At 36.8% G+C, this 27,470-nt stretch overlaps 1 protein-coding gene across 3 annotated transcripts in view; it reads left to right on the forward strand.

Moving 5' to 3' along the window:
• Positions 1-27,470, forward strand: part of USP33 (ubiquitin specific peptidase 33) — a 68,216-nt gene that overhangs the window by 25,927 nt on the left and 14,819 nt on the right. Inside the window, exons 6-19 of one of the 3 annotated variants that reach the window (XM_059689140.1) lie at positions 1,183-1,285; positions 5,737-5,806; positions 7,582-7,695; positions 11,817-11,895; positions 14,053-14,470; positions 16,612-16,752; positions 17,976-18,097; positions 19,276-19,448; positions 19,549-19,643; positions 20,280-20,313; positions 23,812-23,857; positions 24,295-24,475; positions 25,100-25,226; positions 26,451-26,620. In XM_059689140.1, the coding sequence (XP_059545123.1) occupies positions 1,183-1,285; positions 5,737-5,806; positions 7,582-7,695; positions 11,817-11,895; positions 14,053-14,470; positions 16,612-16,752; positions 17,976-18,097; positions 19,276-19,448; positions 19,549-19,643; positions 20,280-20,313; positions 23,812-23,857; positions 24,295-24,475; positions 25,100-25,226; positions 26,451-26,620 (1,873 nt within the window). The remainder of the gene's footprint in view (positions 1-1,182; positions 1,286-5,736; positions 5,807-7,581; positions 7,696-11,816; positions 11,896-14,052; positions 14,471-16,611; positions 16,753-17,975; positions 18,098-19,275; positions 19,449-19,548; positions 19,644-20,279; positions 20,314-23,811; positions 23,858-24,294; positions 24,476-25,099; positions 25,227-26,450; positions 26,621-27,470) is intronic. The other 2 variants (XM_059689141.1, XM_059689142.1) reach the window with 2 other exon arrangements.

Here is a 27,470-nt window from a genome sequence, read left to right on the forward strand (position 1 = left end):
GTTTCGGCTCAAATAGAAATTTTTTCTAGGCGGTAAATGGTTTATTTAAAGACTGCATTTCTCTGTATTTAAATATAACAAAATGAGAATATGGGGCCTCCTCAAATGTTCAGTACCTACAGATGCCAGAAAGATAAAGTGGGTCAGTGTAAGGAATATGCATGCATCATAGAGATGGAATAAAGCTACACGTTGGAGAATCAGAGCACATGCTGAGTGCATGCTACTATTCATTTTCCTTCTGCAACTGAATATACTTTGATAATCTGTTATTACAAGAGAACTTGCCAAATCAGATTTTTATGTAAGCTCTCCCAATTTTTAAAATATTAGCTCAAATTTTGCTTTTTTGTTGTTGTTGTTAAATAGTGTGGGCCAGCATTTGACATTACAGGTCACCAATTTCAACCTCTGAGTTAAGCCAATTCTTGGGAATTAGTATTGGAGTATTTTATTTCTATTTAAAACAAATGAATTATTTCACATGCAGAAAAGGATAAATAAGTATAATAATTATCAGGAAAGATTGTAGAAGTTTAGAGATAAGTTAGCATGTTATGATGGATAAGCTTCTTGTAAAAAACATGAAAAATCTGAAAAGACAATGTAGGATATGTGCACTTAGGTCTTTTAAACTGTAATGTGGCCTTACTGAATTGGAGTGAATTGTGTTCAAGTTCAAAAAAGTCACAAGTGATTTTGTCATTCAAGTACATATGTTAATAAAGGTAGAGTGACATGCTATTCTAGATAGAGATCCTTATTACTTTCAAAATATAAACGTAAATTTTGTTCTAATTGATAATAACGTGAATTTTTTTAAATGATACTTTTTTAAATTTTTATAATCTATTTTTATTTATTTCAGAGAGGAAGGAAGAGGGAGAGAGAGATAGAAACATCCATGATGAGAGAGAATCATGGATCGACTGCTTCCTACAAGTCCCCCACTGGGGATCGAGCCCACAACCCGGGCAGGTGCCCTTGACCGGAATCGAACCTGGGACCTTTCAGTTCACAGGCCGATGCTCTATCCACTGAGCCAAACCAGCTAGGGCAATAATGTGAATTCTTACTTAAAAATAACATTTCCCAAATTTTAGACTGTAGTGGTATATATGAGATAAAATTTAAAAAATTTTAACCTAAGGATTTAAGTCCACTATCTGTTCTGTTATCAAGGATTTTAAAATACCCAGTAACACGACATTAAAAACTCCTCTGGTTGCTGTGTTTGATGACCTGGACATAGAAGTGGAAGAAGAAGATGAACTTAAGGCAAGAGGTAAAATAATTCTTCTATGTAACCCTCCTTTGTATGGTATTGCCCATCTATATATTTAAAAGCCTAAGCAACTGGTCAACCATTCGACGCAGACTGGCCACCAGGGGGCAGATGCTCTGACTGGTAGGTTAACTTGCTGCTGGGGTCTGGCTGATTGGGACTGGGCGAGATGGGCCAGACATGCCCTGGAGCCTTTCCCGGCCCCGATCATGCACCGGTGGGTTCCCAGGTTGTGAGAGGACACAGGCCAGGCCAAGGGACTCCACAGGTGTACGAACCTGTGAAAATTTCAAAATTTCACGTTATACAGTTGTGAAAAGAACTCTGCAGATGATAATAATAAAAATAAAAATGCGATACATCACATAAAGAAATTGAAAGACATAAAACCACATGATCATATCAATAGATGCAGAAAAAACTTTCAGGAAAATCCAACACTTTTTAAAAATTATTTTTATTGATTTTAGAAAGAGAGGAAGGGAGAGATAGAAACATTGATGAGAGAGAAACATCCATCAGCTGCCTCCTGCAAGCCCCCTACTGGAGATCAAGCCTGCAACCTGGGCATGTGCCCTGACCGAATTGAACTGTGACATGGATTCACACTTAACCACTGAGTTATACAGGCTGGGCCCAATATCCATTTTTGGTGCACAGGGCGATGCTCCAACCGAGCCATCCACTGGCCAGGGCCCAATATCCATTTTTGATAAAAACTCTCAGCAAAGTGGGAATAGAGGGATCATTCCTCAACATAATAAAAGCCCTCTATGATAAACCTACAGCTAACATCATACTCAGTGGGCAAAAACTAAAAGCATTTCCCCTAAGACAGGAACATGATAGGGATGTCCACTCTTACTCAACATAGTACTGAAAGTCTTAGCCACAGCAGTCAGGCAAGAAGAAAAAATTAAAGGCATCCAAATTGAAAAGGAGGAAGTAAAATTGTCATTATTTTCTTTCTTTTTTTTTGTATTTTATTATTTAAATTCTTTATTGCTTAAAATATTACATGTGTCTCCTTTTCCCCCATTGACCTCTCCCCGGCCGTTCACACCCTCCAGCACATGCCCTGACCTCCCTACTATCTGTGTCCAAGAGTTATGCTTATATGCATGCATACAGCCCTTTGGTGGATACCCCTTAACCCTCCTCCCTGACCCCCCATCTTTCCTTTGAGGTTGGATGGTCTGTTTGATGTTTCTCTGTCTCTGAATCTGATTTTGTTCATCAGTTTATGTTGTTCATTATATTGCACAAACTAGAGGCCTGGTGCACGAAATTCGTGCATGGGAGGGGGGTCCCTCAGCCCGGCCTGCAACGACGCAAGTGTTCTGCGCCCAGCCTAGCCAGAGGCCAGGTTCACAAATTTCAAACCGATTCATTTGCCAACTCAAAAACCATGGCTATCATCTCAACTGCTATCTGATTTTAATCCTCCTGAGTATTTACATATTTTCTTCTCTCATCCCTCCCAAAACTAATCCTAGAGTTTTGAGAATCTGGGAACGTGGGCAAAGGAGAAAACAACCAAGAAATCTGAAATCTCAGTTCGTAACCTCAACCAAAACCAACAGTGCCTTTTTGTTTGTATTGGCCCCACTCAAATGATCAGATCATGTGAATCATAAAGCACAAAATACAGGTGTCCTTACTGACTGTGAAAAGTCCAAAGTGTAATTAAGTGTGCTCTTTCTTAGTGGCAGTGTCATTTACTCTACTCTTAAACGTTTATGTTTCCTTAAGCCTCTCTCTTTGTCGTACAGGCACACAAGGTTGCATCATACTCAGATTCACTAGCTAGGACTGGGGAGTGTGTGTTTTTCCTACTGGTCCTCAGCATTAGCTGTCAGATGCACTAATCATTGCTTCCTTGCTGCATCTACTGTAGTGGAACGCAAGCTCCTGGCAAAGCAGTGCCCAGAGAGCAATCCTGACAGATGCGTGGTTTGCTTTAGCCAGGCGCTCTGCTGGAAAGTTTCCTTTAACCATGAACACCCTCTTTCAATCCCCGGAGCTGGCAGGGCGCAGGCTGACGGGTCCCCACTAGAAGGGAAAAGGATTTTACATTCTGCTAGGCTGCCTGACCTGAGGAACAATCTCTCAGCTAAACTCCTCCAACCCTCGTGGACAGGCTGTCCAAAGCTCTCAGGTGCTTAGAGGATGCCGAGGTTCCCTCTTCGCGAAAGGGAGTGTGGGCTCGCCAGGCTGGAAATCTGGTCACTGGAGGTAGACGGGGAGCCAGGGGAGCGGGGGCGCAGGAGGGAGCTAAATGCAGGAGGCAAAAGAAGTGCAGAAAGGATCGGAGTGCAGGAGAGAGTGGGGGTGCAGGAGAGAGTGGGGATCTTGGGAGCCAGTAGGGATGTGGGTGAGAGCCAGACGCCGTAGGGAGCTTGGGGAAACGGGATGGTGGAACTGGCGGGTGCAGAAAGTGGTGCACTTATAGGGACCAGCAGGCGCCCAGGAGGTGCTGGCTGGGAGATCTGCAGCAGACTCCCCAGAGCCTCTCAGCTAGGTGCGGGGAGTTGAGGTGAGGGAGGGGGAGACAGCTAGGGGTGTGCCTTTGCCTGTGTTGGCTTCAGGAGTCTGACGTGAGGCTCTAGAGATTGGCTTGGGGGAGTGGGAGCAAGGTTGGGTGGGTGTTGGGTGCCTGGGCTGCGGGCTCAGCACGCTCAGAAACATGCTGAGGTCCCTCTGGCCCGAGGCCCCTCCCCACCCTCCGTGCATCCGGGGTGCAGGCTCTGGGCTTGCATTGCCGGGGCAACGCTGCCAGCATCCCACCCCGGCCACTATGGGCTCCGCCATCTTTGTTGTGGAGTGACGGTTGATTTACATACCAGTCTTTTATTAGATAGGATGAGTGAGATCATGTGATACTTATCTTTCTCCACCTGGCTTATTTCGCTTAGTGTATTGCTCTCCAGATCCATCCATGCTGTTGTGAATGGTTAGAGTTCTTTCTTTATTATGGCAGCATAGTATTCCATTGTGTAGATATACCACAGTTTTTTAATCCATTCATCTGCTGATGGACACTTAGGCTGTTTTGAAATCTTAGCTATTGTGCTGCTATGAACATAGGGGTGCATATATCCTTTCTGATTGGTATTTCTGATTTCTTGGGATATATTCCTAGAAGTGGGATTACTGGGTCAAATGGAAATTCCATTTTTAATTTTTTGAGGAAACACCAGGGTGGCTGCACCAGTCTGCATTCCTACCAGCAGTGCACAGGGGTACCCTTTTCTCCACATCCTAGCCAGCACTTGTCATTTGTTGATTTGTTGATGATAACCATTCTGACAGGTGTAAGATGGTACCTCATTATTATTTTGATTTGCATCTCTTGCATGATTAGTGACTTTGAGCATCTATATATATAAAAGGCTAATATGCTAAGTATCCTTCTTACTGTCCAACTGGTCGCTATAATGTGCACTGACCACCAGGGGGCAGAATCTCAATGCAGGAGCTGCTGAATTGCAGTGACTTGGCAGCGGCAGTTCTTGGGTGACGCACCTCGAAACCAAAGAGGAGGGAGCCCGATTCCTCATGGGGCTGCGCAATTCCACCTTTGACTGTGGGTTATGTTGTTGCTGGGACACTGTCAGCCCCGAATCTGGTTTACTGCACATAGTGGAATACTGTGCAGGTGTTAAAAAAATTATTACATTTTCAGACAGCATGTAGGGACCTGGAGAGTATTGTGCTAAGTGAAATAAGCCAGACAGAGAAAGACAAGTATTACATGATCTTAATATATGTGGAGTCTACTGAACAAAATTAACTTACAAACAAAATAGAACCAGAGATATTGAAGCACTTAACAATCTGATGTATTTCAGAGGGAAGGAAAAGAGGGTGGGGTGGGAAGAGATTAATCAAAGAATTTATATACATATATGCATAACTCCCATGGACACAGACAATAGGGGTTGAAGGCCTGTGGAAAGGGTGGGAACAGTGTGGAGGGGGTCAGTGGGAGAAAAGGGACATCTGTAATACTTTCAACAATAAAGATAAAATTAAAAAATAAAAATATTTTGAAATTTGGACTATTAAAATTGTATTTGCAAAAAGCAAACTGACAACTTCGAGTGATGCTTGATTTCTCTGGCATCACTTTACCAAAGCCTACAGGTTTTAGTCTAAACTATATATAATTTAGCAAAAAAATTTGTTTTGTAATTGATATAAGGGAATTTTAATCCTTTACGTAAGTGTATATTTAAATAACTATCTGAAAATTAACACTTTGGTATAAGTCTGATCTTTCTGAGTTGTTCAGACTGTTATTTTGTATTTGCATAATGTATTTTGTATTTTCTTAATGTAGTTTGGGATCTATAATAACTATCATACATAGTTACATATTCAGTAAACACATAAAATTATTGAGTCATTGTATCATTGAATGATACATAGCTTATACTTTGTCTTACTAGGTCTTACAGGTTTGAAAAATATTGGCAATACTTGTTATATGAATGCAGCTTTGCAGGCTCTTTCTAATTGGTAAGTAGAGAAATTGATTTTTTTTTGTTTGTATAGCTTTTTTAAGTTAATCTGAGCAGACAACCATGCTCTGTAGTATGAAAAAAAGGGGTTAAAAATAGATACACATTAATAGTAATATGGGAAAGATTTAACAATTCTATTGAATTCCCCTTGCCAACAGAATTTTATAAATCCCTGCCTGTACTTCTTTTCTTGCTCCCCTCAAAGCATAGTTTCTTTTTCTCCCATTTTCTTAAATGCCCCATTTAGAAAGTTACATGAATTAACTAAAATGAAATATGTTAATAGTCCTAAAAAGTTATTTTCTTTTTCTTGTTGGTAACTGTCAAGATAGAGTAAGCAAGAAACTGGGTTGGATGGAATGTCCTGTATGTGTCTGTTAGGGCCATCTGGTGTTATGTGTAGCTTAAGTCCAATGTTTCCTTGTTGATTTTTCTGACTGGATGACCTGTCCGTTGTTGAAAATGGGAGTATTGAAGTCCTCTACTATTATTCTACTGCTGTCTATTTCTCCCTTCAGATCTGTTACTATTTGCTTTATATATTTAGATGCTCCTATATTGGGTACATACATATTTACAAATGATACCCTCTTGATGAGTTGACACCTTTATCATTACAGAACGACCTTCTTTATTTCTTGTTACAGTTTTTTGAGATAAAATCTATTTTGTCTAATATAAGTATGTTTACCCAGGTTTTCTTTTGGTTCCACTTACATGAAATATCTTTTGTTTTTTTAAACATTTAATCATTTTATTTATTTATTTTTTGTTTGTTTTTGTTAATCCTCACCCAAGGATATTTTCCCATTGATTTTTAGAGAGAATGGAAGAGAGAAGGAGAGACAGAGAGAAACATCGATGTGAGAGAAACACATCAATTGGTTGCCTCCTACAGGAGCCCTGTAACCAAGGTACATGCCCTTGACCGGAATTGAACCCGGGACCCTTTGGTCCACAGGCTGATCCTCTATCCACTGAGCCAAACCGGCTAGGGCTGGAATATCTTTTTATGGTAGCTGATTTATTGCAGGCCAGGTTTTGGTCCTTTGCCCAGACAGTTTACTGTAAGTGAATAGATTTTTGGAGGTTCCCTCAAGTTAATCAAGTTCATTGCCTTATAAATTGGTAACTTGAGCCATTGGATGCAGTACCACTTACTGGGCTGTAGAAGCTTAGAAGAAGCTGATTAACTTACAAGTTAAATTTTGAGCATGTTAAATTTGGGATGCCCAAGACAGCCATATCTTTGGGTATTTGTTGTAACTCTGGAGTTTAGATGTTTCATTTTTGTAAATTTGACTGTCATTGCATATGTGTGATAATTTAAGATTACCCAGGGAAAGTGTATGTAGGGAAGAGAGAAAAAGTTATAGGACCAAGTCCTGAGGAACCCTGACATTTAGATATCTAGTAAGAGCAGAAAGAACAATAAAGAGGAAAAAGAACTCTCAGAGAGGTAAAGAAGAAAGGTACATTACATTGGTCAAGAGAAGGGTTGTTCAAGAATGAAGGAGGGTAAGTCACCTGAGTGTGCTACTGAAAGGAAAGTGAAAGGTATTAACTGGATCTGACGGCTTTGAAGACTGATATGGTGGAATCAAATCTGGTTTGAGCAAGAATATGAAGAAATGAATGTGAAGCTATAAAAGAGAACAAAGAAATAATAGATAGCGGGCTCTTTGTACTGTCAGTTAATTGACTGACGAGAAAGTAATCAGTATTAAGCTTGATTACCCTCTAACATATATTTCATTTTCTTTAAATCAGCCCACCTTTGACACAGTTTTTTCTTGATTGTGGAGGACTAGTTCGAACAGATAAGAAACCAGCCATTTGTAAAAGTTATCTCAAACTGATGACGGAACTGTGGCATAAAAGCAGGTATGTAATTAATATATTTCTTTCTTTTATTGCTTTTATTTTTAAAAAATATTATTTTTTAAATATATTTTTATTGATTTCAGAGAGGAAGGGTGAGGGAGAGAGAGAGAGAAACATCAATGATGAGAGAATCATTGATTGGCTGCCTCCTGCATGCCTGCTACTGGGGATTGAACCTGCAACTGGGCATGTGCCCTTGACCAGGATCCTTCAGTTCGCAGGCCGACGCTCTATCCACTGACCCATACCAGGTAGGGCTCTTTATTGTTTTAAATGAATATCATGCTCAGTTGGTTAGAGCATGATCCCAATATGCCAAGGTTGCAGATTCAATTTCCAGTCGGGGCACATGCAAGAATCAATCAATGATGGCATATTTATACACCAATAATGAACTCTCAGAAAGAGAAACTGAAAAAACAATGCCATTTACCATTGCAACAACCAAAAAATAAGATACTTAGGAATAAACTTGACCAAGGAGGAAAAAGACCTGTACTCAAAAAACTATAGTACATTGAGAAATGAAATTGAGGGAGAGAACCAAGATGGCGGCATAGGTAAACGCCTGTACTTGCTGCCTCCCAAAACCACATCAAAACTACAACTAAAAGACAAAATGGATATCATCCAGAACCATGGGAAGGCTGGCTGAGTGGAAAGTCCAACAACTAGAGGGATAGAGAAAAGCGCATCTAGACTGGTAGGAGGTGCAGAGGTGTGGAAGAGCAGAGGTACGGAGGTGTGTGAAACGGGCTGGCAACTGGGTATGCTGTGGTCTCTTTCAATCAGGAGGGAGATACAAACTTCTGACTGCTCTGAAATACAGTTTCTTGTGAGACTCTGGGGACCCAGACTCATACGGGGAGAAACTGGACTGTCTGGCATCAGGCTGGAACACGAGGGTGGCTTACTCTCAGAGGTGCTCACAGCGTTCATTGTTCCTGCATGGGGCTGTGGGACACAGAGACCCAGATACCTATTGGGGCAAGGCTGACAGGCAACCATTGCTGTTTACACCGCCCTGTGATTCCCTGAGACCATGCCCCACCCAATTTACAACCCCACCCAAGCTATCCGCAGAGGCTTTTGCATATGAATGGCCTGGCCTTTTGCAACCTAACCTAACAAACTGAAGCTGGGTCAAAGAACCCCAGAGCTTCCAAAAGAAGGCCTAAGGCTAGCTCATCAGCAGCCAGCATTGCTTCACAGCTGCACCTCATCTGGGCACCTCCAACCCCAAACAAAGAGGAGGAATCTGCAGATCTCTCTGTAGCTCCTGCTGGGTGGCCTCAGGCAGTGGCTGACTTTGTACCTCCTTGGAGATCCAAGAGCCAGTGTACCCAGTGGTTAAAGTGAGACCACACCAGATTACAACTCTTCAGATCCATAAGAGACACACTCAGGGGGCAGACTCAGTGAGTACCAAAGCCCCACTGAAGCAAGTTCTGCCCCATAAGGGTGTTTCCAGCACAGCAGTTCTCCCATTGTAGACACAACTGGTTCTCACAGCCAATTGTTCTGGAGGTCAATTCCTCCCAGTGATACCAACAGCAATCAAGGCTTAACTACAACAAGGCTGTGCACACAGCCGACAAAGGGGTGCACCAAGAGCATCCACCTCAGGTGACTGGGGAGGCCGAGCCACTGGGCCCTATAGGACACCTAGCACAGAAAGCCACTCTATCAATACAGGGAAGCAGCCAAAATGCGGAGACAAAGAAACATGTCACAAATGAAAGAAATGGAGGAAAGCAAACTACTTGATATAGAGTTCAAAACCACGGTTATAAGGTTACTCAAGAATCTTCTAGAAACCTCTGATAAATTTAGTGAGACCCTCAAGGATATGAAAAAGGACCAATTAGAAATTAAGCATACACTGACTGAAATAAAGAATAATATACAGAGATCCAACAGCAGACTAGAGGGTCCCAAGAATCAAGTCAAAGATTTGAAATACAAAGAAGCAAAAAACACCCAACCAGAAAAGTAAAATGAAAAAAAGAATCCAAAAATATGAAGATAGTGTAAGGAGCCTCTGGGACAGCTTCAAGCGTACCAACATCAGAATTATGGGGGTGCCAGAAGAAGAGAGAGAGCAAGATATTGAAAACCTATTTGAAGAAATAATAACAGAAAACTCCCCCTACCTGGTGAAAGAAATAGACTTACATGTCCAGGAAGCGCAGAGAACCCCAAACAAAAGGAATCCAAAGAGGACCACACCAAGACACATCATAATTAAAATGCCAAGGGCAAAAGACAAAGAGAGAATCTTAAAAGCAGCAAGAGAAAACAGTTACCTACAAGGGAATACCCATATGACTGTCAGCTGATTTCTCAGCAGAAACTCTGCAGGCCAGAAGGGAGTGGCAAGAAATATTCAGAGTGATGAATAGCAAGGACCTACAACCAAGATTACTCTACCCAGCAAAGCTATCATTTAGAATTGAAAGTCAGATAAAGAGCTTCACAGATAAGAAAAAGCTAAAGGAGTTCATCACCACCAAACCAGTATTAATGAAATGCTGAAGGGTATTCTTTAAAAAGAGGAAGAAGAAAAAGGTAAAGATAAAAATTATGAAAAACAAAGTGACAGCAAATACATATCAACAAGTGAATCTAAAAATCAAGTCAATAAAAAATATAATGAACAAAATAAATGGGTGAATATAATAGAATCAGGGACATAGAAAGGGAGTGGACTGACAATTCTCGGGGGGAAGAGGGTGTGGAGGGTGCAGGAAGAGACTGGCCAAGAATTGAACACCTATGGATGAGGACAGTGGGGGCACGTAAGGGTATGGGGTGGGGTGGGAACCAGGTGGAGGGGAGCTATGGGGAGAAAAAAGAGGAACAACTGTAATAATCTGAACAATAATGACTTATTTTTGAAAAAAATAAAAAAATAGAAAAATGGAATTGAGGAAGATACGAACAAGTGGAAACAGATACCGTGTACATTGATAGGAAGAATTAACATCATTAAAATGTCCCTACTACCCAGAGGAATCTACAGATTCAACACAATCCCTATTAAAAGACCAATGGCATATTTCACAGATCTAAAACAATATCCCAGAAATTTATATGGAACCAAAAAAGACCATGAATAATGTCAGCAATCTTGAGAAAGAAGAACAAAGTTGAAAGAGTCACAATACCAGATATCAAACTATACTATAAAGCTATTGTAATCAAAATACGTAGTCTATTACTGGCACAGGAACAGGCATATAGACCAATGGAATAGAACAGAGACCCCAGAAATTTACCCATACCAATATGGTCAATTAATATTTCACAAAGGAGGCAAGAGCATACAATGGAATAAAGATAGTCTCTTCATCCTAACCGGTTTGGCTCAGTGGATAGAACATTGGCCTGTGGACTGAAAGGTCCCAGGTTCGATTCCAGTCAAGGGCATGTACCTTGGTTGCGTGCACATCCCCAGTGTGGGGTGTGCAGGAGGCAGCTGATCAATGTTTCTCTCTCATCGATGTTTCTAACTCTATCCCTTCCCCTTCCTCTCTGTAAAAAATCAATAAAAATATATTAAACAAAAAAAACATAGTCTCTTCAATAAATGGCATTGGGAAAATTGCCCAGATACATGCAAAAAAATGAAACTAGACCACCAACTTAGATCATATACAAGGATAAACTCAAAATGGATAAAAGACTTAAATGTAAGCCTTAAATGTCATAGCACAGACTTCTAAGGACTTAAAAATCTCATATATTGGTTTACTTTTCACTTGTTTTCATGGGTATTTAATGTCTGGTTTTAAATTTTTAGTTAGATAGTATACTAGGTACACTTGCCTTAATTACCCCAGAAATTTTAAGTAAATAAATTTTTATTTTAAATAATTCAGTATTTTTGAAACATTATATAATAGAGTATGATAATTTCATTAGGGAAGAGAACAATAAAATATAGCCTAAATATCAGTAATTAGCTGTCTGACAAGCCTATGAAACATAATACTGGTCAATTTTGAATGATTTTTTTGAAACACAAACACTTTTCAGTTTAATACCTTCAATTCTTGATTGCTAAACTCTAAATAAACAAAACATCACAAATTTCTCATTAAAAATGTTTTCTTCCTTAGGCCAGGTTCTGTTGTGCCTACTAATCTGTTTCAAGGAATTAAAACTGTAAATCCAACTTTTCGGGGGTATTCTCAGCAGGTAAGTCTTTATTGCTTTTCATAATATTCATCTTTAATAAATTTGCAACATGCCATTATGTATTATGCTATTATGTGGTAATTTGTATTTCTTCCTATATAATTTATTTGTTCATTTATTTTTTTATTACTTTTCTTGCATGTCTTTATTTAACAAGAATAATCTTTTATCTTATTTTCTTCTTATATTTTTCTATCCTTAATTTTCTATATTCCTAGAAATTTTGAGTTTTGGGGTGGGTAAACCTATATATATAAAAGGCTAAGTAACTGACCATCCATCCATCCATCCATCCATCTGACTAACTGACCAGCCGGTACATACGATGTGACTGGCAATTTAAAAATAAATGTTGACTCACGCATGCACGATACATATAAAGCTCTTGTTGGCACCAATCCAGACAGAGTAGGAATATTCCTACCTGAACTTGTTTTCAGACATGGTCAGTTATATGTTGCTTTCTCTTGAGTTCAAAAAGCATGTGACATTAAAGTTATAAATACTTCATCACAAGGGGAATTAGTCAAGCACTATTAATGTGTTTTTAGTCTTAATGTGGTATACAGTGAGATATTAGAATAAGTTTAATCAATTTATCAGTCATTGTTTTTATCAATGTTTTTATATCATATTTTGTTTTTATATCATGTCTTTGTTATATTGTTATTGTTTTTAATCAATTTATATATTATTTTCATATACATTTTACTAATTTTCATCTCTGACACGTCTATTATAGAGAAAGGGCAAATAGCGATATTAAAATATTTCTAATTAATTTTCTTTCAATGTGCATGAATCCATGCACTAGGCCACTAATGTCAATAATTCTAGTGCTTTTAACTTTGAGAAGTTCTACATCAGAGACAAATTTTCATCTATGCTTTCTATATTTTATGCTTTCATTTTTGAAAAATGTAATTTTTCAATACATATTATTTATTTCATATTACAATATGATTCAAATATTAATTTTTTACAAAAAGCTAACAGTACCAAACTGTAAATTTAAGACTTAAAAAATATGATTTAAAAAATCTCTTTCTATTGTTTTTTGTGCTTACATTAATATATAAAATAGGGCCGAACCGGTTTGGCTCAGTGGATAGAGCTTCGGCTTGCGGACTCAAGGGTCCCAGGTTCGATTCCGGTCAAGGGCATGTACCTTGGTTGCTGGCACATCCCCACTGGGGGGCGTGCAGGAGGCAGCTGATCGATCTCTCTCATCGATGTTTCTGGCTTTCTATCCCTCTCCCTTCTTCTCTGTAAAAAATCAATAAAATATAAAAAAAATACATATATATATATAAAATAGGATCTGTTTCTGGTCTTCCTACTCTGTTTCATTTACCTATATTTTTTTGTATTAGTACTAATGGTAGTTTCAATTATTGTAGTTTATATAACATCTTTTAGTATTCATACCTGGCCCTAACATTTTTCATTTTATTGATTTTTTACAGAGAGGAAGGGAGAGAGATAGAGAGTTAGAAACATCAATGAGAGAGAAACATCGATCAGCTGCCTCCTGCACATCTCCTACTGGGGATATGCCCGCAACCCAGGTACATGCCCTTGACCGGAATCGAACCTGGGACCTTTCAGTCTGCAGGCCGACGCTCTATCCACTGAGCCAAACCGGTTTCAGCCCCTGTTAATTTTTTTGTGTGCAAATTCCTGAGACTGTGATTTTGTAGATATGATTTGGGGCTTACAAATTTGTATTTTTAGTAAGCATTTCAGGTTGATTAAAGATTTCTCTTTAAGATATAGTACAAAATTGGATAAAGCTTTAATTTTAAGTTAAAGTATTTGAATTTAGGACATCTCTCTGAATAGTCACACGAAGCAAATCCAGGTTTTCTTTATACAAGACTCCTCCACTTTTTAAAAATAGCAGCACTACTAAAAGCTGACCTCCAGGTCATCTTCAGTTTTATAATTACTTTTGTTTCATTTATATAACTTTTTACGATTTGGTGCTTCCCATCCCTCCAATGCTTTATGTTCTATGAAATTGTATTTCCTCAGTATAATGCTACACATTTAGTTGATAACAGTTGACAACCACATTCTGTATATTTTTCCTTAAGTTTCTACATGCATACACATATTTTTCATGAAGCGGTAATATCTATTTTGCTTTTACATTAGGATGCTCAAGAATTCCTTCGATGTTTAATGGATCTGCTTCATGAAGAGCTGAAAGAACAGGTCATGGAAGTAGAAGAAGATCCTCAAACGATAATGACTGAGGAGACCATGGACGAAGACAAGAGCCAGTCAGATGTAGATTTTCAGTCTTGTGAATCTTGTAGTGGCAGTGATAAAGCTGAAAATGATAATGGCTCTAGAGGCTTTTCTGAAGATAATAATGAGACAACAATGTTAATTCAGGATGATGAGAATAATTCAGAAATGTCAAAAGATTGGCAAAAAGAGAAGATGTGTAATAAGATTAATAAAGTAAATTCTGAAGGAGAATTAGATAAAGATAAAGACTCTGTGTCTGAAACAGACGATTTGAACAACCAGGAAACGGTTAAAGTGCAAATACATGGCAGAGCTTCAGGTAACAATTTTAATAATTTGAAAATAGTAGTGTTTCATTGGTACACTGAGGGAAAATTAGCATGGCATGTGACTAAAATCAAAATACTTATTTACATATTAATGTTCACAGTTTATATTTAGCAAAGTAAGAATGAAATAGGATGATTAATAATTTTAGCTTAATATTTTGTGTGTAGTATATGACATAGTTCAACCATACTAACTTGCAGAAAAGGGGAATTAAATAGTTATGTTTGTACTTTTTAAGTAGTAGAATTTAGCAGTATATGCATGTATGTGAGTGTTAAGTTTATGTCATTTTAAGCAGATTCTGTTAAGATCCTGGGAAAAAGCAAAGTAATCCAGCTGCAGTTTTGTAAACATATACACTGTTACATTTAGGTTGCTGTTATTGGAATCTCATCAGCTCCGAAATATTTTGTAAATGTGTTGTTAGTGTAGGACTTTAACTATAATGAGCCTTGTGTGATACATTCTAATACTAGTCAGTGTTCCTTTGAGAAAGAGCCAAGGGTCAAATGAAAGATGTTGATCTAGATCTCTTTGTATTTTACATTTATTTCTTCAGTAGTTAACTTATCTTGGCTTAGTGTGGTATTTAGTTCTCCAAAGCACATAAAATTAAACGATCAGAGGTTCAAATTTTTTCTGATCTTAACATGAGTGTCAGACAAGTAACAAAAATAATTTATTCTGTAATTACTGAAGAGTGAGAACCACTATACAATTTATTTAGGTATTTGAAAGAACCCAAAATTCCTTCTTGGTTCACCTCTGTATAGTGCATACATGCCTTTTAGTCAGGAAAACTTATTAGACGCCTTAAGTATACTGCCCTTATATTTAAAAGTTGAATAGTTAATACATTGGAAGACTTAGCCTAGATGCTGTCCAGCCCTTGTAAAAAGTCTGGTTAAGGAACATACTCATTCTTTATTGCTGTTCTTATACATAGTAACTAATTGGTGACCTAGAATAGGGACATGAGCTTTTACATTTTTTATTTTTATTTATTTTTTTAAAAAATATTTTATTGATTTTTTATAAAGAGGAAGGTAGAGGGATAGAGAGTCAGAAACATCAATGAGAGAGAAGCATCGATCAGCTGCCTCCTGCACACCCTCCACTGGGGATGTGCCCGCAACCAAGGCATACGCCCCTGACCGGAATTGAACCCGGGACTCTTTAGTCCCCAGGCTGACACTCTATCCAGTGAGCCAAACCGGCCAGGGCAGCTTTTACATTTTTTAAAGACATGATTTAAAATGTGACAAAGACCAAATGTGGCACACAAAACCTAAAATACTTACTCTCTGACCCTTTACAGGAAACATTTGCCAATTCTTGATCTAGATCATAGTAGCTTTATTCCCTTCAGAAAGGAGTGAGTCTCTTCACTTCTTTCCCTCCAAATTTATGCAGTCTGCTTTTAGTCGTGCTGGACATAATGAGAAATGCTTATGTGAACGTAATTTATTTTGCATTATTCAGAAAAATCCCTGAAGTTGTTCTGTTTCAGGGTCTCTTAGGAACAATTCTCTTTTCTTAAGTAAATACTTATTGAGCACAGTCCCTTACTTGAATGCATGTTATGTATTGAGACTCCAACAGCAGCTATTGACATAGTGCTCGTGGAGCTTATTTTTTCTTGATTTATAATTTAATTCCAAAAAGGTCCTTTCCTGACAAAGGGGTCAATTTTATTTTATCACAGTAAGAATAAAATAATTTATAATGATTTTATGCCTAAATTTCTTATTAAATTTTGATTACTATGTTAGTTTGGAGAGATAATCTTTTTTCCCCACACTGTTTTAAAAGCTATTTTTTTAAAAACTGTCCTAAATATCTTTTTTAAAATAATAAATTAGGACAAATATGATTCTCTTTGGCTTTATATTTCCACTGTTCACTTCCTGAATGCCTACAATAGTAATGTGTTAAAAGCATTAATTGTATTCCTAGGGAGGAAATCACTGTTACTTCCCTTAGCATTTTATCAAGTATTTCACTCTACATTTATTAATGTGAATTGTGTTCAAAATCTCAAATGAAGAAACCTTTAACATAATTAACATTATTTGACAGGTAGAATAATTTTACTATTTAAAGTTATGACACAAATTTTTAATATTTCAGAATATATTACCGATGTCCATTTGAATGACCTGTCTACACCACAGATCCTTCCATCAAATGAAGGTGTTAATCCACGTTTATCAGCAAGCCCTCCAAAATCAGGCAGTTTGTGGCCAGGATTGGCATCCACACAAAAAAGAGGTAGATGTTTCTGTTACTCAGGCTACTTTGTTTTGACCATTTAAAGTATTAATTATGAAATATTAATCAGTCCTTTAAAATTGACAGCATAATTTTACATAACCATGATTTAAATTTTTTTTGTATGTGTGGCACAAATTTATATACAATAGAATTCACTCTTGGTATAGAGTCCTGAGTTTTAATACATGAATAGATTCTTGTTACCACTACCACAAACAGAATATAGAACAGTTCCAACATCCCAAAGAATTCCCTTATACTACTGCTTGTAATCAGACTCTCTTACCCCTAACCCCTTTCTAATCACTAGTTCTGTTGCTCTGTCCTCTATTCTTATTGTTTTGCCTTTTCCAGAATATCATATAAATGAAATCATACAGTATGTAGTCTTTTGAAATAGATTTTTTTCACTCAGTATAATGCATTTGAGATAAAAGTTACATTGCATATCTGAATAGTTCCTTTTTATTACTCATTGTATGACTATACTACTCTTTATTCATTCACTCATTGAAGGACATTTGAATTGCTTTCTGTTTTTAGCAATTATGAATAATGCTATAAACATTTGTGTATAGGTTTCTCTATGAACATAAGTTTTCATTTGTCCAGAGTAAACACCTAGAAGTGGGATTATAAGGTTTTATGCTTTAAGTCATATGAAGTTGTTTTCAAGAGCGGCTGTATCATTTGCATTCCTGCCAGCTATGAATGAGAGTTCCAGTATTATAAAATGTAAAACTAGTAAACTCTTAGAAAAAACATAGGAAAAAACCTTAGTGATGTTGTGTTAGACAAAGACATCAAAAGCATGATCCATAAAGGAAAAAAGACAACCAGAAGACACTATTAAGAGAATGAAAAAAAGATAAGGTGGAGAAACAATACTTGCAAATCACATACAAAGCACTTGTATCTAGAATATATAAAGAACTCTCAGCTTAATTATAGAATCATTTCTTCAAATATAGCTTTACTTAGAGTAAAAGCAAACAAGTAAAAGCAAAACTGTTCTGATCGAAGTCAGGATAAGGAGACTGAATCCCGCTTCTCTTATTTCACTTGGTTTCTCTCTCCTTTTTTTAAAGCAAGGCTCTTCAATAGTATTTTGACAAATTTCGTCAGCATAGTAAATTTTATTGTTAAAGATTCCAGAGAAAAATGCTTAAAGAAAGGAGCTACTTTGATTTTAAAAAAATATTTCAACCCTTATTTCTCAGTCCTAGCTCAATCTGCATCATCCCCAAAGAGAAAAAAACAGCACAAGAAATACCGAAGTGTTATTTCAGACGTTTTTGATGGAACAATCATTAGTTCAGTGCAGTGTCTCACTTGTGACAGGGTGAGTATGAAAGAATTATAATACACAGGAATTTTTTGTCAAATGCTAGTTTTTAAAAAAACTGGCAAAATGGTATAAGAAGTTTACTGTAACTCCTCATCAGTAGCAAGGAGCTGCTGCTGATTACACATGTGTTTCTTGTGTTTACATTAGTATAATTGATTCTAGACATAGAATTGTTTTTTGGGAATAATAGCAACATAGTTCTTAAAGATTGAGTCTTGACCCATCATTGGACAGGCATGAATCACAGAAAGATTAACTCTGTTCTTCATCTCTGGTCACATATAAAGGTAATTTGTTGCTCAGCAGCAAGAACTGGTAGCACCCACATTCTCATAAGGCTGATGAAATTAATATGCTGGGAAACTGTTGCTGCTCACAGGTACTGAACTGTGATTGTATCTTCTGCATTTGGTTATATGGCCTGTAAATATTTTCCTTTATTAAGATTGGGGCTCAGACAATAAAGGTAGTATCAGATTCATATATAAGAACATATATTAAAATTATCATGAGTTCTTTAATAATACCTCTAAACCCCTGAGTTTCTTTGAGCTTTTCTTAAGAGCAGTTTTACTTCAGTGTAGGAATGAATGTAACTACTGAAATTAAAATGACACTCCCCTCCAAACCCCCCATAAAACAACAACAATGCAGAAGTAAGTTTTCAATTATTGTGTTAAAATCTTAAGTAAAATCTAAGGGCTTCCAATAGGGTAATTTTAATATATGCTGATTTGGTACCAAATATTTAAATGGACTTGTCCTGACATGTTTTCAGCTATTTAAAAAAAATCACATGCTAGGTTTTACAACTTTTTAAAAAAACAACATTTAAAAACTATTATGAAGAGGTCATTTCCAAATGTAAATACAGTAGTGCATAAGAGTTTGTACCTCCCACTACAGTGACTGGATGTGAGGTACTACTTCTCTATGCTGCAGTTTCCTCGAGTAATGTGATGTTAGTAGTTATCTCAGAAGGTTTATGTGAAGATTACATTTAGAACAGCACTTGGTACAGAGAAAGTGTTTTGCTGTTGTTATTACAATAAAGCAATTTGATGTTTTTGTTTATCATAACTTGATTTGATCTTTGCAGTTTAAAATCTGTTCTCATAAATGTTTGAACTGGCTTATTTTCATCCCATTCTTAAAACACAAAACAATTTTAGGTGTCTGTAACCCTGGAGACCTTCCAAGATCTATCCTTGCCAATTCCTGGCAAGGAAGACCTTGCTAAGCTGCATTCATCGAGTCATCCAACTTCCATAGTCAAAGCAGGATCATGTGGTGAAGCGTATGCTCCACAAGGGTGGATAGCTTTTTTCATGGAATATGTGAAGAGGTATGTATGCATTTTTTAAAAATTGATTGATTGTTAAAACTGCTGTTTCTGCTGTACTGGCAGAACACTTCCTTTTTTTTTTCTATTGATAATGTTTCAGGTTTGTTGTCTCATGTGTCCCTAGCTGGTTTTGGGGTCCAATAGTAACCTTACAAGATTGTCTTGCTGCCTTCTTCGCTAGAGATGAATTAAAAGGTAAGAAATATGACTAAATTGTTGTGGGTAATCTAAAATACTAGTAGGACTGAACATAAAATGTTTATAAAAGCTAAATTTTAAGGAGCTTAAGTAGTACTTGCCCATATTACCACAGTGCCATTATCTACCGTGGTGCTATAACTATAAATACCACAAATCATATCTTGAAATAATTTATACTAGTTCCTATAGTACTAGATAAGATGACATGAGGTGTCTTAAAACTTTTCAGGGATTCAAAGAAGGGAAAATTCAACCAATATGCAAGTCTTATATATCTGGACTAGTCTGTGAATCCCTTCATAATATTTAAGATCCTTCAGTATTTTTATATGTGCAGTACTTAGTGTGGGCAGTCATGTAATGGGCAGTTAGTAAATTTGGTTGAGTGGGTGAATGGAAAGGATGTTTTTTAAGATAGGCTTTCAAGGTTGAAAAGAGAGGGAGGTCAGGGTGCTTTAGGCAAGGTATATATACATTGTGAGCTGACTCCTGCTCAGAGACTAAAAAATGTGAGCCTTGTGTTACTGTGCTGCAAGGTGAGCATGTGGCAGACTCAACAGAATTGCAGAACCAAAAGAAAATATCTTGCTTTTCATTTGAGAGGAGTGACCAGATTTATTCTATTTTCAGGTGACAATATGTACAGTTGTGAAAAATGCAAAAAGTAAGTGTTATTGCCAATGCTTTTAATAACATGTTCTGTATTTTAAATGGTATTTTGTTGTGGTGGTGGTTACTTGAATTGAGTTAAAATTCCTCTTTATTTAAAGCCAGTCAATAAAGGAAAAATACCACATGATCTCACTCATTCATGGACAATAGAGACCATTATAAACTTTTGAACAATAATAGATACAGAGGCAGAGCTGCCTCAAACAGATTGTCAAACTGCAGCGGGAAGACCGGGGAGGGTTGGGGGGCAGGAGGTAGGGGGGTAAGAGATCAACTAAAGGACTTTTATGCATGCATATAAGCATAACCAATGGACATAAGACACTGGGTGATAGGGGAGGCTAGGGGACTGTCCAGGGCGGGGGGATAAAATGGATACATATGTAATACCCTTTGTAATACTTTAAGCAATAAAAAAATAAAAATAAAAAAAAAATAAAAATAAAATACTCATTCAAAAAAAAAATAAAATAAAATAAAATTCCTCTTTATTTTGTCCTAATAAAAATAAAGAGGCTGGTTGTTTTATAAAACAAATTGGAAGCAAAAATGTAACAAATTTAATACACTTATCTAAGATGTAAGAGTGTATTTTGAGATTTAAAATAAGTATATAATTTTGCATAAAACTTTCCACATTCTTTATAAAAGATATATTAAGATATATAACATACATTTTCATTATATTAAGTTTTGTCATCATAAATAAGGAATATTCTCTTCTGGATTACCATGTTAACAGACTGAATTCAAAGAAGTGAGAGTGGCTGTAAATTATGCAGTTTCAAATCTACGTAAAATTCAGAAGGGTTATACCAACCTTGATGTTACCTGCTGTATGATGGCAGAATAGAAATACAGTTAAACAAAGTATGGATTTTCTTTTCTTTTTTTTGTTTTTTTAAATATATTTTATTGATTTTTTACAGAGAGGAATGGAGAGGGATAGAGAGTTAGAAACATCAATGAGAGAGAAACACTGATCAGCTGCCTCCTGCACACTCCCCACCGGGGATGTGCCCGCAACCAAGGTACATACCCTTGACCGGAATTGAACCTGGGACCCTTCAGTCCACAGGCCGACGCTCTATCCACTGAGCCAAACCAGTCAGGGCAAAAGTATGGATTTTCTTTCTTTTTAAAAAAATATATTTTTATTGATTTCAGAGGGGAAGGGAGAGGGAGAGAGAGATAGAAACATCAATGATGAGAATCATTGATCAGCTGCCTCCTGCACTCCGAGCCCACAACCTGGGCATATGCCCTGATCAGGAATTGAACCATGACCTCCTGGTTCATAGGTTGATGCTCAACCATGGAGCCATGCCAGTCAGGATGGATTTTGTTTCTTTATATTTAGTAATAGTTGGCTTGTTCTGTGTTGTAATAAATTCAGGCTTTTAAGGCTTCTTGGTGATAAGTTAGAAAAGTAATTGGTGAATTGAAGGCAAATATGTTTGAGATAGAGTGAACTGGTAAATATTTTTTAAATCTCTGTAATAGAAAAATAATGGTCTCCTAATAAGATATAGAATCTTTATAATACAAACTTCCGTCTGTTGGCAATAATCGCAGAGAAATGTTGATCTGCAGCAATTAGTCCTCTTCATGACAAAAAGGAATGGCATATTTGGTTAATAAGGATGAAAGGCTGCCTTGTACTTTCTAGAAAAGATTATACTTCTAGAAAATTGGAAAGTATTGTTGGTTTGTCCTTGAAGCCATATCTTGCTGAAGAGGGTGTTGGCCTACAGGGGGGAACCTGGTTTGAGAAAAACTCGCCAACTAGTACGAGATAATACTAGTGGAGATAGAAAAGAACTTGCATCAACCCCCAAATCCAAGGTAGAAATCTGTCAATTGTATATTAATATAGATTATTACTAATAATCAGCCTATATCTCAAATTGTTTCCACTTTTAAGAATAAAGGTTATATTTTGGCACATAGATGGGTCTTGAGAGTATCATGCTAAGCAAAATAAGTCAGATGGAAAAGGACAAGAACCATATAATTTTTCACTCATGTGGTATATAAAACAGCAAAGATGTACAAACAAAACCAACAAACAAACTTATAGACACAGAAGACAGTATGGTGGTTACCAGAGGGGAAAGGTGCTTCAGGGGGTGGGGAGGGTGAAGAAGGTAAAAGGGGTCAAATATATGGTGATAGAAGGAGACCAGACTTTGGGTGGTGAGCACATGATGTTTTATAGAACTGTACACTTGAAACCTACGTCGTTATTATCCAGTGCTACCCCCAATAAATTTGATTTTTTTAAAAAGAAACGTATAATATGTTGACCTGACCAACCAATTCCATGAAATTGGGATTTTATTTTACCCAGTTTTACTTGATAATCTGGATTTTTTTATGTGTGTGTTTAATATATTTTTATTGATTTCAGAGAGGAAGGGAGAGGGAGAGAGAGATAAAAACATCAATGATGAGAGAGAATCATTGACCGGCTGCCTCCTGCATGCTCCCAATGGGGATTGAGCCCGTGACCCGGGCATGTGCCCTTGACTGGAATTGAACCCAGGACCCTTCAGTCCACAGGCCAGTGCTCTATCCAGAGTCAAACCAGCTAGGGCGATACGCTGGATGATAATAAAAGTGTAAGCAGGCCATGGATAGTAGGACTTTTATTTATTAATTTAATTTTAAAAAAATTATAGTTGACATTCAATATTATATTAGTTTCAGGAGTACAGCCTAGTGGTTAGATAGTGATTGCCCTGATAAATCATTATCTGTGTGATTTCATGTATTGTTATTACAATATTATTGACCGCATTCCCTGTGCTACACTTTACATCCCTGTGACTATTTTGTAACTTCTAGTTGTACTTTTTTTTTCAAATCCTCACCCAAGGATATTTTTCCATTGATTTTTAGAGAGAGGGGAAGGGAGTGTGAGAGAGAGGGCAAGGGATTGTGAGAAAGAGGGAGAAACATTGATGTGAGAGAGATACATCAATTGGTTGCCTCCTGAATGTGTTCCTACTGGGATAGAGCCTGCAGCTGAGGTACATGCCCTTGACTGAAATCAAACCTGAGACCCTTCAGTCCTAGGGCTGACACTCTAACCATTGAGCAGAATTGGCCCTTTCACCTTTTTCACCCAACCCCTTAACTCCCCTCCCATCTGGCAGGCATCATTTTGTTCCCTGTATCTATGAGTTTGTTTATGTTTTGATTGCTTGTTTACAAAAAATTAAATTTTATCAAAGAATCACACAACTCCCTACATTTTTATTAGATAGCTTAGTTTAAATAATTTTTTACAATAAGGGATTCCAGTGTTTTATTAGTGTATATTTTTTCATGTATAGCATATAATTCATTAGTGAGCATTTTTAGTCTGAGGTCTTTTGTCTCTGCATTTTCTAAAAGACTTTATTGAATATTTGAAAATACTAAAGCTTTTTTCCATTCCAATGGGAAATAGGTTTATTTTAATTGTTTTTCTCTTTTCTCACCTTAGGTTGAGGAATGGAGTAAAGTTTTGTAAAGTACAAAAGTTTCCTGAGGTATGGGCTTTATTATAATTCAATTTATTTTTTCTGGTAGAAACACAATGAATTAGTAGTAAATATTTTTAGCATGGGTAAATAATGGACTGTTTCTATTGACTAGTTGCTATTTATGTCCTATTAGGGGTATCCATTTTTAAAATACTGAGTTACATAGCAAGTAAGTACCCTTACCAGTGAAACAATGTTGAGCACAGCTTAATCAGACATTGTAGGCTCTTGCAGGTATAAAGCGTAAAATTAGAAAACCCAGTAGCTGTAAATTTAGTAAGTACCATGTTTTACTATTTCCACATTTTAACACCTCTGGAATGAGGTTATCATAGTTGCAGAACAATGTTTAACCTTCACACTTAATTCAATACGTATATTTAATAGACTCCTTTATCTAGCATATAAAGCAATAGAATCTTAATGTTGCCTTTTTCTTTTAGATTTTATGCATCCATCTCAAAAGATTCAGACATGAACTGATGTTTTCCACCAAAATCAGTACCCATGTTTCATTTCCACTGGAAGGCCTGGATCTTCAGCCATTTCTTGCTAAAGATAGTCCAGCTCAAATTGTTACCTATGATCTTCTGTCAGTCATTTGTCATCATGGAACTGCAAGTAGTAAGTATACAGGTTTGATATATGTTCTTAGATTATATTAAAAATAGTAAACATCTGAGTTGATCTTTTAAGTAAGACCTGATTGAACCAAAGAAAACATTGTAAAAGTAGATTTTTTAAAATTTATTCTTATTTTATTTTGGTTATTAAAAACATGTTAAGCTGTGGTCGGTTGCTCAGTGGCGGGAGGCAACCAATCAATGTGATGTTTCTCTCTCTTTCTCTCCTCTCCCTCCCATTGCTCCCTTTAACTCTCTCTAGAAATCAATGGGAAAAATATCCTTGGGTGAGGATTAAAATGAAACAAAAAGTCAAAAAATTTAGGAAATTGAATAATTTTACTCTGAAGTTGGAAATACTGGAAAACTATATTTTGTATACAATTAAATAATAAGTACTTTAACATGATCATTTTAACTTTGGGTTTTTTAAGGTTACATTTGCTATCCTTATTTGTGTTTCCTGAAGTGATGGTGGTGAGGGTATATACATACTGGGGAAAAATTATAGGTCTTGCTGTATCTCAGTCTGCTAAGAACTTGGAATATAAAAGTAGTTTGTTTTCCATTCTTGTATTAATTGGTATTACTGAAATGATTAAAAAATGTTTTCTCTTAAATTCAGGTGGACACTATATTGCCTACTGCCGAAACAATTTAAATAATCTCTGGTATGAATTTGACGATCAGAGTGTCACTGAAGTTTCAGAATCTACTGTACAAAATGCAGAAGCTTATGTTCTTTTTTATAGGTAAGGAAGTAACTCACAGATAGGCTACTTTAATAAATAAGAAACATCTCACTTTGGGGTTATCAGTGATTTCTAAGACTTTCAAAATGGATTGCTGCGTAAAAATTAGAAATTGTTTTACTCTCATTTGAGTATCTGAGTAAAATAAAGTGAAAGGTTGCATGCAGAATGATCCTTCAAGAAAATGTTAAATCATTTACTTGAATGGCAAAGAAAGGTACAGTTGATCCTTGAACAACATGGGTTTAAACTTTGTGGGTCTCCTTATACATGGATTGTTTTCAATACTATATTGTTTTCAATCTGAGGTTGGGAGTTATGGATGTGGAGGGCTGACTATGCATTGAGCTATGCTACTTTATTTTTTTATTTTTTTAAATATATTTTATTGATTTTTTACAGAGAGGAAGGGAGAGGGATAGTTAGAAACATAGATCAGCTGCCTCCTGCACACCCCCTACTGGGGATGTGCCCGCAACCAAGGTACATTCCCTTGACCGGAATTGAACCTGGGACCTTTCAGTCTGCAGGCTGACACTCTATCCACTGAGCCAAACCAGTTAGGGCGAGCTATGCTACTTTATGTAGGGAACTTGAGCATTCACAGATTTTGTTATCTGCAGGTGGGGGGTAAGGAGGGAGGCTGGAACCAATACTTTGTGAGTACCAAGGGACAACTAAATTTTTGTGAAGTCCGAAGTTATACATGAATTTCTGAATGCACAGGAGTGGGAGGTGGCGGTGTTGGGTGCCTTAATCCCCTGTGTTGTTCAGTGGTCACCTGTATTTTCTTTTAGGAATATTGGTTTTAATAAAAATAATTAGGCACTTGATGGTAAGAATTAAGTACAAAATTTTCTTCTGAAATAGCTAATAAGATATTACTATAACAAATCTTATACTAAAAAACATCAATTTTATAGAAGAGTAAACGCTAGCTACTGAAACAGCAAACAGAATAACTATTTAGATTGATTTTATTAACAAACATTTGTTAATTAAACGTTTATGTGGTTACCAGTAGTTAAGATACAGTATTGCCCCTAAGTTGTATAATGTAGTGTTGGAGGTTGATAGACAGTATATTTCTCCTGAATAATTCCCAAGAGCTAATAAGATTCACAGTATTAATGTGTAAAGTTTAGTAATGAAGAGGAAAGATTCACTTACTAGTCTAATGGAATAAAATGCACATTGAATTTAAAGAATCATTGTTCTTAATAGGAAGAGCAGTGAAGAGGCACAAAAAGAGAGACGAAGGATATCAAATTTGTTGAACATAATGGAACCAAGTCTCCTTCAGTTTTATATTTCTCGACAGTGGCTAAATAAATTTAAGACCTTTACTGAACCTGGCCCTATTTCAAATAATGATTTTCTCTGTATTCATGGAGGTAAGAAATTCTGTAATGGAAAGTAGTGGTAAGAATTTACTGTTAAATAATTGACATATTAGGAAAGACCCAAGAATTTTCTTCTTCCATTTATTTCTGATTTCCCCATCTGCAATCCAACTTAAATGTGTTTCATTCACTATGGTTTCAGAAATTGGGCTTTTTCTTCTAATTATAGGCAATCGGTAGCTTCTTCATAGAACAGATTAAGTATTGAGTACCTGTTCCAAACCCTGTGCTAGAACCTGAGAATAGCAAAGACATTACTTCTGTTCTCAAAGCTCTTGATTTCATAGTAGAGACAGATACATCAACAATCAGTTAAGATACACAGTGATCGCTTATATTACACACTAGAGGCCCAGTGCATGAAATTCGTGCACGGGTGGGGTCCCTAGGCTTGGCCAGTGATCAGGGCCGATCGGGGCCTGCCAACTGCTGGAGGTTGGCTGTGGGAGTGCACTGACCACCAGGGAGCAGATCCTGCATTGAGCGTCTGCCCCTGGTGGTCAGTGCACATCATAGCGACTGGTCGTTCTGGTAGTTTGTTCGTAATGGTTGCTTAAGCTTTTATATATATATAGATAATTTTTCTCACCCAGGAGGCACCCAGCTACCAACTGTATCTGTGGCTCCTATCCCTTTTGTCTAAATGAAAGGCTCTCTCTTCTCCTGAGTATAAAAATGTACTTAGAATTTAACAAAAAACCTCATATAGTTATTTGCTAAATATAATTTATGCCTTTGTGATTGGCTATGTTAATGTTTGTTCCCATGAAAAATGACACTTTAGTGTGGCACCTTAATTATATTTCATGATTGAAGAATTGATATTCTCATTAATTATTTT

This window comes from Myotis daubentonii, chromosome 3 (genome assembly GCF_963259705.1).
Source record: "Myotis daubentonii chromosome 3, mMyoDau2.1, whole genome shotgun sequence".
NCBI classification, from domain to species: Eukaryota; Metazoa; Chordata; class Mammalia; order Chiroptera; family Vespertilionidae; genus Myotis; species Myotis daubentonii.